Source organism: Chrysochloris asiatica, unplaced genomic scaffold, assembly GCF_000296735.1.
Source record: "Chrysochloris asiatica unplaced genomic scaffold, ChrAsi1.0 scaffold00036, whole genome shotgun sequence".
NCBI lineage: Eukaryota > Metazoa > Chordata > Mammalia > Afrosoricida > Chrysochloridae > Chrysochloris > Chrysochloris asiatica.
The window spans coordinates 11823622-11837596 of NW_006408554.1; the positions used below are offsets into that span (position 1 = coordinate 11823622).

Genomic DNA, 13975 nt, shown 5'->3' on the forward strand with positions numbered 1-13975 from the left:
TGATGATCTGCCCTGTAAACTACCACTCAAATCACAATAAAAACTTTTAAGAAAAAAAATACAAATACTTGGCATAAAGATCAAGTAAGATAAAGAAGTTAAAATCTCTTGAACACTGTACAGCAAACAAAGAATTAGTAATAAAATGAACTAAAATAAACACAATTTCCAACTGTCTGGCACTGCTACTTAGTAGTCATACTTGTTAAGTACCGTGGAGTCACTTCTGACTCATAGTGACCCTGCACAGGGTTTCTAAGGCTGTAAATCTTTATAGGAGCAGAAAGCCTCATCTTTCTCCTGCGGAACAGCTGGTAGTTTTGAACTGCCGGCTTTGAGGTTACCAGCCCGATTTCTAACTACTATGCTACCAGAGTTCCTTAGTCATACTTGTAAAACAGGAATAATGCCATCCAACATTAGTAAGACTACTAGAATCAAATCAATTAATGCTTGTTAGCTCCATGTCTTCTATTTGTTTATTCATTAAATCAGAAATTGCTGTTGTCAGCTACCAGCAAGTCAGCACTTGACTCACGGCAACCCTATGCACAACAGGGCCACACTGTGTCTGATTTCTCAGAAGTAGATCACCAGGCCTTTCTTCCTACTCTGTCTTAGTCTACTGCTGAAGTTCTGTTAAAGCCTGTTCGGCATCATAGAAACACAGAAGCCTCTGCTGTCAGATGGGTGGTGGTGGCACTTGAGGTCACCAGCCAAGAATCAAACCTGGTACCTCTGGTGGACGGTGATACTTCTACCACTCTTACCACCACAGCCACAAATAAGCAAGTACTGACCACCTAATATTTTCAGAGTGCTATTTTAGGTGGAAAACAGACAAAGCTAAGCACAAGTTTCCCTATAGTCAAGAGATTTACAATTCAAGTAACTACAATGCTACATACTAATTGCTATAATAGACTTGGAGTCCTAGTGTGGTGTCACAGGATAAGCATTCCACCTCAAGGTCAGTTTGAACTACAAGGTCAGTGGTTCAAACTCACCACCCACTCCTCGGAAACCCTATACAAGGTTGCTATGAGTCAAAAACGAACAACAACACACAAAGACAGTAACAGACTTATATTCAAAATCTTATGGAAGTACAGTGACTAAATAAAACTAAGTGATTAATAAAATTCACTAAATCAGAATGTACACATCAAGTTATATGTCAAAGCTAAATAAATAAAACGAACTTATTTAAACTTCCTCACAAATACCTTTATGTATGGAACAGTTTTTCCCCTATTTTTGTTGATGTATGGAACTCTAAATTCATTTACCAATGAGAAAAAAAAAAAAATGATATGACTAGATTCCTAAGTCTCTCCTAAACACAAGAAGTACAATATCAACCGAACCATTTTGTAGCACTAGACATATTTTGATACTTCTAACCCTGTAAAACCAGAGAGGCTACGTCTTCACTCCTTCATTGCACAATTCCCCCACCACTAACACAGTTCAAAAATTTTTGAAATGTTCAATGAAAATAATAAAAACACAGTGAGTTGTTTTGAAAAGCTTAATTTTAACCATTTGCTCAATCCTCAATAAATATTTTTGAGTACTTGTCATGTGTCCCAACTGTTCAGTATACTTGGAACTCATCACTAAAGGAAAGAGACAAAGAGCCCGGCCTTCATAAAGCTTACCTTCCAGCAGCGGGAAAGTGAATATAACAATAAACATAATCAATAAAATTTGTATGTTAAGAGGTGAAAACTGCTATGGCAATAATTTTAAAAGATAACAGGTTATAGGTAGTGTTGGTTTCTATGGGATGGGAGTGAGAAGAATAGAAATCAGGAAGTCCCTTAGGACATGCCCAACTAAAGCTGCATATTAGATTACCAAGTAAAGATGTCAAGTATGCAGCCAGAAAGAAAAGCTTGAAACTCAGGAGAGAGGTCTGGACTGGATATATAAATTTAATGATTTAATTTAAAATTTATTTTTGTGTCTGAGTATATATGTCATATGTTTCCTGTGTTTTAACATGGATTACATATTATTTGGAGTCCTGGCATGGCACTGTGAATTAATGCACAGGACTGAAAAGCGGTGTAAACCACGAGGTTGGAAGTTGAAGCTCACCAGCTACTCCTCGCAAACCATACACAAGGTCGCTAGGAGCCAGAAACAACTGGACAGCACTTAACAACATGTCATTTACTATAAAAACTAGAGAGAAGACAGGAGTTATTTGATTTAATAGCTCTTTTAATGTAGGTATCCATGCAATCCATAAATTTGGAAACCATAAGAGATCCAGAAGGTAAAGAAGATGGAAACCATATACATTCCAGGGCTTAAGGAAGACATTGCAATTCCCCTCCCCCCATGTCAATTTCCTTTCTACTTCCTTCTTCTCATCTGAAGAGTATCTCTTTCCTTGATCTACTGAAGTTTCTGCCCTATTATCCTAAATATAGGACTTGCAGCAATTTTAATGGATCTTACTATATAAGAAAAATTAAGACTTTCTAAATGTTATAAAAATTTCAGAAGTATGAGAAAGACTCAATATTAAAGTTTTTCCTAAGTATTTGCTGCATTACAAATGTTCCTGATAATTCTTAGTTCCTTTACTGCATGTAACTACATTCTTATAACCCAACACACACACTAAAACCCTTCATGTCACTTTAAGTTTTAAGGCTAATGCTCCATGATCTTCTCTTTCATAAAAATGATTCATTCTATGGATCCCACCAGCATAATGAAGGAATGAAAACGGACTTTGGGATGAAAGTAGGAGTACAAAAATATGTTTTAAAAAGGACATTCATTAACTCAGCAAACTTTAACTGAGTGCCAACTACATTCCTGCCATGAATAATAATAAGACAACTCAACTAAACAAATTTAGTAGTTCCTGATATAAGACAGTGTTAAGCCCAGTGTATAGCAGGGTTAGATGGGGAAAGCATGAACTTAACCTAAATCAGTGGAGTCAGATTAAGAATTTCTTCAGAATTGATGACTTCCAAGTTAACTTTTGTTGTTGTGGTTAGGTGCGGTCAAGTTGGTTCCAACTCTCAGCAACCCTATATACAACAGAATGAACTAACACTTAGTCCTTCACCAGCCACACCATTGTTGCTATGTTTAAGACCACGGTTGCAGGTACTGTGTCATTCCATCTCAGTGAGGTTCTTCCCTTTTTTACTAATCTACTCTACCAAACATGATGTCCTTCTCCAGGGACTGATAACTATATAAAGTCTCACCACCTCGCTTCTAACTAAGGAGCATCCTGACTGTACCTCTTCCAAGGCAGATTTGTTCTTTCTTCTAGCAGTCTGGTATTACTCAATATTTTTCTCCAATACCATAATTCAAATGCACCGATTCTTGTTTAGTCTTCCTGATTCACTGTCCAGCTTTCTCACATATATGAAGTAACTGACAATACCATGGCTTGGGCCAGAAGCACCTTATTCTTCAGGGTGATTATCTTTACTTTTTAACATCTTAAAAGGGTATTTCATGACAGCTTTACCCAATGCAATATGTATTCTGATTTCCTGACTGCTGCTTTCAGGGGAGTTTATTATGGATGCCAGCAAAATTCAATCTTTGACAACTTCAAACTTTTCTCAATTTATCATGATGTTGCTGAATGGTCCAGTTGTGATGATTTTCTAGTCAGATTAAAAAGAGAGAGGGGGACAGGAAGAGAAGATAATTTTTTAAGGAGCTAAAGCCTGTTTCTTCAGGGAACCACGATGATTTCAGTAAGGTTAGATTTTTAAGAGTACAAGGAAGGGCAGGGAGGCAGGCTGGGAAATGACAAAATTCATGTGCTATGCTGTATAATTCAAATTTTTATTTTGAAGGCAGGAGGAGACATTTAAATACTTGTATCAGTAAGGATGTGATCACTGAGGAACGTATTGTGGAGAATAGATTGAGAACTAGTGCAAGATTATTTAAAAAGTATAGCAGCAATCTGAAATAAGAAGATGAGTGTCTCATTGTTGCAGAACAGGTTCTTTAAGGAGGTACAACATCATACATATTGTTATTGTTGTTGAGAGTCATCAAGTCAATTTCCACTCATAGTGATCCCAAGTGACAGAGAAGCAGTGCTCCACAGGGTTTTCTAGGCTGTAATCTTGATGGGAATCCTGGTGTAGTGCTATAGGATAAAGCACTGAACCACAAACTCAGTTTGAACTACATGCTTGGCAGTTCAAACCCACCATCTGTTCCTCGGAAACAGGGTCGCTATGAGTCGAAACTGACTCGACAACACTTAACAATAACAACAGTGTTTATATTGGGAGTCCTGATATGGCATTGAGGGATAGAGCACTGGACCACAAGGTCAGTTTGAACTGCAAGGTCAGCAGTTAGAACTCACCAGCTACTCCTTAGAAACCCTATACAGGGTTGTTAAGAGTAGGAATCAACTCAACAGCACAACTATCATTACAGGAGAAAATCACTAGGTCTTTCTCCCATCGAGTCATTGCATAGGTTTGAACCTCCGACCTTTCAGGTAGCAACTAAACATTTAATCATTCTGACACAAATTGTTGTTGTTAAGTGCCGTTGAGTCACTTCTAACTCAGCAACCCTGCATAGGATTTCCAAGGAATGGCTGGTGGACCTGAACCACCAATATAGTGGCTAATATTCCAGTGTTTATCCTATAGCACCACACCAGGACTCCACAAACACCATGTAAAACATTTAGTCCTTCCTAATCTGATTTTATGTTTTACATCTGTTCTATCTTATTATTTTTTTCTTCTTCCTCTTGTTAGGTTCCAACTCATAACCACCTCACGTACGAGAAGGAAACACCATCCAGTCCTGCACCATCCTTACAACTGTTGCTATGTTTGAGTCCATGTTGCAGCCTCTGTGTCAATTCATCTCACGCGGTGTCTTCCTCTTTTATGCTGACCCGCTACTTTACCAAATATGAGGTCCATCCTGATGGCATGTCCAAAGTCTCACCATCCTTGTTTCTAAGAAGCATTCCAGCTGTACTTCTTCCAAGACAGATTTGTTCATTCTGCTGGCAATCCATGAATATCAAACATCCTTCTACAACACCGTAAGTCAAAGACATCAACTCGTTTTCAGTCTTCCTTTTTTTTTTATTGTCCAGCTTTTGCACATCTATGAAGCAACTAAAAACGCCTTGGCTTTAGCCAGGCACACTTAAGTTCTCAAAGTGATATATGTGTTACTTAACCCTTTAAAGAGACCTCTTGCAAGACCAGGTTAACTGGTCTGATAGAGACTGGTGGAACTTACAAGCCTATGATCCCTGGACACTTCAGGACTGGAACTGAACTCATCCCAGTGGCTCAACTTTCGGTCAACAGCTAGTTCTATGGGGTGAACAGTAACCTAAGTAGGGAATCATTCAAAATCAAAGGGCAGCATGTGCTCTGGGATAAACTTTAGAAAGAAGATGGGACAGAAAAGAAGGACGAATAAAAATGATATACTCAGGAAGTAGGAAGAGTGCTGCTACATTGTGGGTACTGTGAGCAATGTCATACCAATGTTTTTAATGTGTATACGAGACAATGTGCTATATCCTACTGCGGTGAGTAGCCACAAGGGTCTGAAAAAAGCTTGTAAGCTGCCATCTAAGATGTAATGATTGGTCGGTCTCATCCTACCTAGAGGAAAGGAGGAAGAATAATGAAAATCAAAGACACATGAAAACAACTTGCCCAGTGGCTAAAGGGTCACGTGAACATCAATATTCACCACACTGAGACCAGAAGAACTAGATAGTGCCTAACTACCACTACCAACTGCTCTAAAAGGGACATTAGAAGGTCCTAGATGGAGTGGGGAAAAAATGTGCAACAAAACTCAAAACCAGAAAGATCAGGCTTATTGGTTGGATAGAGACTGGTGGAACCCTTGAGACTACAGCCTTAGTCACCCTTCAGATCTGGAACTAACCACATCCCTGTGGCTCAATTTTCAGCCAACTGTTGTTGTCAAGTGCCTGCAAGTCAGTTCCAACTCATAGTAACCCTGCATACGGTTTCCAAGGAGCAACTGATGGGTTTGAACTGCCGACCTTATGGTTTGCAGCCAAAAAAATAGAAAGGTCTATAAGGGAAACAATAACATTCAGGTATGCAGACAAAAAAATCAACTACTTGAGATGAAAGAGGACTATTTATCCACAAAGTTCTAAAAGGTTAGGAAAAAGGATAAACGGAAATAGTAAACATAGGAAGAAGGGGGATAAATGATGTTCTATTGAGGGGATTGCAATCACTAAGATGAAACCAAACATATATGAAATCTTGAATGTAAAATTGATGATTGCTCTGTAAACCTTCACCCAATTCCCATTAAAAAGTTACAGTAATAATAATAAAAGTAAAAAGAAAACCATAAAAAATATGCATGAATTGTTGAATGGAAAACTAATTTGTGTTATAAACACTCAAATAACAATAAAAAGTTTACAAATTAGCTTTAGATTTTAAAAAAAGAGGTCTTCGAAGCAATTCATTACACAGGTTTTAATGCAAAAATATCAGGAAATCCAAATTCTGACAACAACCAGCTCAAAGCATCTTAAAATACCTTGAAATCTTCTATTACACACTAATCTTCATGTGATTAGCATATTTTAAAAAAGAAAACTAGCATGCCAAAGGTGTGGATTTACAAAAGCTGCAGAATATTTAAAGAATGCATAAGAAAGCAATTAAAGCAAATGCAAAGCAGAAATCAACAAGGATGATTGAATGTATTATATGGAAAATCATAATATAAACACTGTCATCTTTCTAAGAGCAAGAATAGGAAATAGTCCCATTTGAAAATCTCAAACTCACAAATGAAGTTGTTTTTCTAATTGGTTTGAGAGCAGCACTCGCAAAACGCAGAAACTTTCAAGCTAGTAGATCTAGAACAAAACTACAGAACAACACTTTGCAGGCAACCCTACCTTTCTTTTTGCTTGTGTGATACCCTAAATTCAAGAGGGGGAAAACAAATAATCAAGAGAGGGGAAAAATACAAACCACTGATAAAATTCAACCAGTCCTTTCTCCCCCATGTGCAAATCAGAATAAATAAAACTATTTACACATTTGAAACCAAGAGGTTAAAGCAGTCAAAAACTATAGAATATCTTGGGATAACTAGAAACATCTTGATTATTTATAATTGTATAAAATGAAAAATGATACATTATGTTTTTTAATAATCCTTGAATTTACCTATGTAATAGATAATATTTACCTATATAATATCTAATTTGTATAATTTAACAACGTATACTTAAAATGAGAATTCTGCTAAAGAAAACAGGCTAAACTATTAAGCAAATACTTTAGCAATTTAGCTTCACTTGTCATTTTAATTCATGGTTTTGGGGTGAAAGGTAGTAGAATGGTGATTCATAACTTTACAGAAAATACCATCAGAATTTACAATCTTATTTGAAATTAGAACCTACCACTTTGCTCCAAAGAGTGATCCTGTGTTAGTACCAGTTATCTCTATTAATGTCATTTATGCCATCTGTATATGTGACATTTTTGTGTTTGTAAATATATAAGTTGTTGTTAAGTGTCACTGAGTCACTTCAATCGTAGTGACCCTGGATAGGTTTCCTGAGGAGCAGTTAGTTGGTTTAAACTGCCAACCTGCAATTAGCAGTCTAGTGTTGATCCTATGGCACCATGCGAGGACTACATATACATGTATGTTTATATATGCCATGCATGGTACTTAATTTTAAATATAACAATCAATGCTAAAAAGTTGTAACTTCTTAGGAAGGAACCAATAAAAACCTAAAAATTAATGATATGTCTAATACCGTAAGAAAACAAATTTAGATCTAGGTGATCAATTCTGAAGTATAATATCCAACCAACAAAACTCATTACCTCAGTAAGATAGCGCCTATAATCTTGGCGCAACTCTTCTTTTAGTTTATGTTTCTTCCGTTCATAGTCTTCCCCAAGTGGCAAGCTTAATCCATAATCAATTCCTAAAAGAAAGCAACTTTTTAAGTAATCTAGTTCATTTCACACCAGTCCCACAGAGATCTACTTCTGGGAGAAAGCATACTGGGAAGGAACTCAGTGATGTAGATTATAAGAACAATTTTATTTAAAATGTTTCAGTAAACAGCATAGTCACTCAGTGAAAAATATCTCCACCTCCCACTGACCACAGGCATTCAGTTCTCCTAACCAGAGACAGTTACCATTTTTCATGTTTCCTCCCAGAAGTATTTCATTAATTTATAAACAGGTATTTAAGTATATGACAGGGCTTCAAAAGGTTTGTGATCAAATTTCCTTATCTTTTAACCCCATTTTTCCACAAATTTTCTGAACCCCCATTGTATTTAATTCTTCCTCACTTGGGTAAAAGATTCTACACTGTTTCTTCTTCATCTTTTTTTTTTTTTTTAAGTACAGCAAAATTAAAATCAAGAAAAGCTGATTCCCTTATTTTCATTTAATTTTTCTGTAATTGTTATAAAAACAAATAGTAATGTGTCTATTTTTCAGTCTGGGGAAATTCATTAACAAGACTTTTTAGTCAACAAAAATATCCTTGCTATAAAATTTTTCTGAAGATAAATTATTAGGGCCATGAGTGGCTTGGACCTGAATTTTCAAAAATCTTTCAATTTAATTAAACTATCAATTTTGATTTAATACAAATGAATGTTAATTTTTGAAGAAAATTTCAATTTTAAGTAGTGTTTCCTTAAAGTTCAAAAGTCAAAATACATTTTTGGGTGATGAAAATGTCCTAAAATTGAACCATGATAATGGGGACTTAACTTGTAAATATAGTATGCTAAAGTCCACTCTGGTAGTGTAGTGGTTACGAATCAGGCTGCGACCCGCAAAGTCAGCAGTTCAAAACTACCAGTTACTCCGCGGGAGAAAGATGAGGCGATCTGCTCCTGTAAAGATTTACAGCCTCGGAAACCCTGTTCAGGGTCGCTATGGGTCGAAACCGACTCGACAGCACTTAACAACAACAACAACAAAAAGTTCACTGACATGGATGGGAGAAGGGTGGTATCTACATTCTATCTTGCTAAAGCTGTTAAAATCAAATTACGTACTTTTCAAATCATTTAAACAGTATAATGTCAAGACATACAGATATCAGATAAGCATTACCGTTAGATTTCTAAGTTCCTCTCCTCCTTTTGTTCAGTGCTAATATAAGAAACTATCATTTCTAAGTAAAATTTTTCTTTAGCGATCAAGCAAAAAAGACTACAATAACTGACTGCAGTTTATGAATCGCCATGAACGTCACTGTTTTTGCACCCTATTCCTCACAATGCAACTAAATGCTGGTAACTTATCATGAATGTGACATATGATTGCTTTATTACATCACTGAAAAATTTCAGGGGGAAAAGGCCAAAGTAGTCTAAGAATAAATGAATGTCTACTGATTTTTCTAGAATTCTAAATTCTACTACTTCCCACCATAATGAAAAAAAACACACCAAACCCTTTGCCATTGAGTTGTTTCTGACTCATAATAAGCCAGTAGGGCAGACCAGAACTGCCCATACGGTTTTCAGAACCAATAGAACCCTTTTGGAAGAAATGCAGCCAGAGGGCTCCTTAGAGGCCAACATGGTCAAACTTCATCTCTCTTACTCTGGACATATTGTCAGGAGGGACCAGTCACTGGAGAAGGACATCATGTTTGGTAAGGTGGAGGGTCAGAGAAAAAGAGGAAGACGCCCATGATGGTTTGGCCAAGTGGCAGCATGGATGGACTCAAGCGTGGCAACAATAGTGAGGTTGGCCCAGGATCAGGCAGTGTTTCGTTCTGCTGTGCATAACGTCACTATGGGTCAGTACCAACTCGATGGCACCTAACAACAACAACAATCTTTACGGAAGTCAACTGTCACATCTTTCTCCCTTGGAGCAACTGATAGGTTTCAACTGCCGATTTTTCAGTTAATAGCCAAGTGGTTAATTACCATGCCACCAGGGTTCACCTGCCCTTTATTCTTGTTAAGTGCCGCTAAGTCGGTTCCAACCCATACAGACTCCATACATGGTTTCTGATGAGCAGCTGGTGAGCTTGAACTGCCAATCTTGCAGTTCAAAGCAACTTTGCAGTCCAGTGCATTAACCCACAGCGCCACACTAGGATTCTACCTATCCATAAAGAGCACTGAGAAATTCTCTGGATCAACTCTACTGGCCTATTTAAATCCTTAATAACAGAGGATAAAGGGAGATTCCTTAATGACTTTCTCTCACTCATGTATCCAACTGTCTTCCAAATGACTCCAAAGCATTACCTATGCCTAGAATTATAAATCACCCCGGTACTCTTTCCTCACAAAGAAACCTAAAACTTATTTCAAAGTCACAAAATTAAAGCCTAAAGAGAGAAACAGTTTTTATTCTCACATTCTGAATTCACTATCATTTTGAAACTACACTACAAAATCCATGAAGACAAGATCTATGGTTTAAGCAACTTTAAAATGCCTGGTACATAATCTGTATGTTCACAAAATAAATGACTGAATTAATATATATAAATGCATGCCTGAGAAAGAGAAAGAGAGGAGAAAAGATTATACTATTCTTAGTATTTCACTTTAGATGTTAGTAGTCTGATTGCATAGACAGAGGAAACAAAACAACTAGTAACAAAGGCAGGCATCTCTAGTTACACAGGGTCACAATGGAGGCTCTATTGTGTCAAAGAGAAGACAGAAGAACGCTGCAAGGATGACAACTCCCCCATGAGCTCTGCTTTCCACTCAGGAAACAAGGAGTTCCAGCTCTCACCTAAGGACGCAGTCAAGGTGCTCTTCACTTCTGCTTGGTCAGTTTATGTGCAAGAACAGGAAGGACAAAGTGATCCATTTTCATTTATAAATTAAATTCAAAGTTATTTATCAAGAGCATTGGCTTTTTACTATGGATTATTTGTAATAATTGCCGTAACAGACAAGTAACAGCTTATGAGGCCTTCAGAATTACTTACAATTTTACTTATTTAAGGCTTGGTCAACAGAATACATGGACTTTTTAGTCCTATTTTTGTCCATCTAGTACCAACAATTTACGGGACTAGAGTCAGGTCACAGAAATGAAATCAAGAACTGTATAGAACAATTTAAATATTCTTCTCATTTTAAACTATGTATTAACAATGGCATCTCAACTAAGTAACAAGCTATGAAGCATGGCAAGACTTACTTATTTAGCAGTTATCTTCTGATGGTTCTAGTGTCAAGCAAAGCACTAGTGTCATTTTAAGGCCATTTACATGATGTCACTTCACAAAGTAAAACTGTGCCCCTAAGATAAGTTAACATAATGCTTCAGAACTACAATTTTCAAGTATTTGGTTTCTACAGTGGTTGCAGAAAACTGAAGTATGCAATTTTAAAAAATCATTTATCTTTTAACATAGTACTCATAATGAACACGTCTTATAAAAAAAAAATTAAGTGACCACACAGCCTTTAGTTTCTCTTTCTGTTAATATACTATTATGAGCAGGCATTACATAAAAATAGACAAATTACAGAAAATAATAAGCCTTTACATAAGCAGATGCCTTAGTTTAAAAAAGTGTCCAACTGGGTAGAACACTGTCCTCAAACTTGAGTTTACAAAAGTATTAGTATAACAGACACAGAGCTCTGGTAGCACAGTGTTGGGACTGCTAACCAAAAGGTCAACTGTTCAAATCCACCAGCCAATCCATGAGAAAATAAAATGAAACTTTCCCATAAACATTTACAGTCTTGGAAACTCCAAAGAGTTTACATGAATCGGAACTGACTCAATGACACAACAACAACAGTACCAAACACTCAATTGACTTTACAACAAACCTAACAGCAGAAATAGAAGAGTGCCTGGGATTTGGTTTGTAATAGATTACCTTGACACTACATACACTAAAAAATGTATTATAATTAAAAGTGTTAACTAAAAATTAGTACAATAGCATTAATTTTTGTTTCTCTATTTTCCAAAAGTTTTACATTAGCTACAATTTTTATCTTTGTCTAAACACTACAGCTTTTCTGCATTTTAAAGTTCTTCTTTATAATTCTCTTCCAAATTTCCAGAACAAGCATGGCAGATGGTAAACTTTTAAAATTTTATATTATGCAATTTCTAGTAGTAGAAGTAACATCATTTTATCCTACTTTGGTAATCTATAATCTCCCTGCATGCAGATTTCCAAAATAATGATTTCAGAGCATAAAACATAAAACTAGAGAAACTTGTAGCCTGGAATGCTGATCAATGGCATTATTACTACTGTCGTTATTATAATACAAACTAACATTTGGAGTCCTGGTGTAGTGCTGTAGGATAAGCACTAGATTGGCTAACCACAAGGTCAGTGGTTCAAACCCACAAGTCACTCCTTGAAATATACAGGGTTGCTCTGAGTTGGAATCAACTCACCGGCACATAATAACAGCAATAATTAACATTTGTCAAGACTGACTTGTATCCCCCCATAATATGTGTCAACGTGGCTATCATGATTCTCAGAGGTTTGGCAGTTACGTGGTGATGTAATATAGCAGTTATGTAATGATGTAATCACCCTTCCCATGAGGTTGATCTGATCAGCCCCTGTTGCAATTACCCTATGTGCTGTAAATCCTCATTTTTATGGAGCTTACGAGACTTTATTCCAGTGAGGCAAAGTCCCACTCATCAGACAGCGCTGGGATTTTAAAAGACTACTCTCACTCAGCTTTTACCTTAGAAAAGAAGGTCATCCAAACAGAGCCTGAAGATTCAAGATAGCTGTGGAAATGGCACCAGATGTAAGGATCATGCTTCATCATAGAAATAAGCCTTAATAACCAATGTTGCCTCATTCAGCTCAAACAGATTTCATAGCCAAAGCCAAAACCAGGAAGACTAAACAACAGTCACAAAACAGAAAATGCAAAGTGTTGCAATTTGTAACAGAAATAATTGATCCTTTCACATTCCTGTGTAAATCCTCCTGTCTAAGGCTTACAAATTAATATTGCAAGCATTCATTATTTAAGAATGTTCAATGTATTTGTGTAATTTATAAAAGTGAAATCTAGATGTTAAGACCTGCTTGGTCCAATATATATGGATGCAGTTTATTTTACTTGAAATTTTGTTGTCTCAGTGTATTTAGCTTAAATATGAGAATAAGTCATAGTGTAGAATCTTTACAGTCATAAAAGAAAGTTTAAGTGATGTCGTTATTGGCAAGGTTGCCGTGACTGGAGTTGAAGGCAAATACTCAAGATAGCCAAGGAAACTTGTAGGGATTTACTATCTGATAAAACCAGTGCTGTCTAACAGAAGCTACATAGTGAGCATGCATATAATGGCATTTTTGCTGCTTTAATCAATGCATAAGGAGCTCTGGGAGCGTAGTGGTTATGAAGCGGGCTGCTAACCTCAGGGTCAGCAGTTCAAAACTACCAGTTGTTCTGTGGGAGAAAGATGATGCTTTCTGCTCCTGTAAAGATTTACAGCCTTGGAAACCCTGTACAGGGTCGCTATGAGTCAGAACCGACTCCACGGCACATAACAACAAATGGTGCTAAGGAGTCCTGGTGTGGCACTATGGGTTAATGTGCCAGACTGCAAAGCCATTTGAACTGCAAGGACGGCGGTTCAAGCTCACCAGCTGCTCCTCGGAAACTCCGTACAGGGTCGCTATGGGTTGGAATCGACTCAACGGCACTTAACAACAACAACAGTGGTGTTAAGGAAGCCGGATGCAATATACAGGAAGAGGCTGTACAGAGGGACCAACTGTTAAAACAAAAAAAACTTGTTCTAACCAACCTTTCAACAGCACTCACTCTCTACTCTGCTGGGTTCAAAAATTCACTGCATGGCCACACACAACTCAGATACCATTCTCACAGTTAAGGGGTTTATTAAGTTTGCTAATTAAGACTTTGTGTCAACTTGACTAG

The 13975-nt window shown here is 36.9% G+C and overlaps 1 protein-coding gene across 1 annotated transcript in view; it reads right to left on the bottom strand.

Moving 5' to 3' along the window:
* The window catches only part of CSPP1 (centrosome and spindle pole associated protein 1), a 135244-nt gene that overhangs the window by 96450 nt on the left and 24819 nt on the right, over positions 1 to 13975 (bottom strand). The window contains exons 3-4 of the mRNA XM_006860038.1: positions 7902 to 8005; positions 6953 to 6976 (exon numbers count right to left, since the gene is read on the bottom strand). Coding sequence (XP_006860100.1) covers positions 6953 to 6976; positions 7902 to 8005 — 128 coding nt within the window. The remainder of the gene's footprint in view (positions 1 to 6952; positions 6977 to 7901; positions 8006 to 13975) is intronic.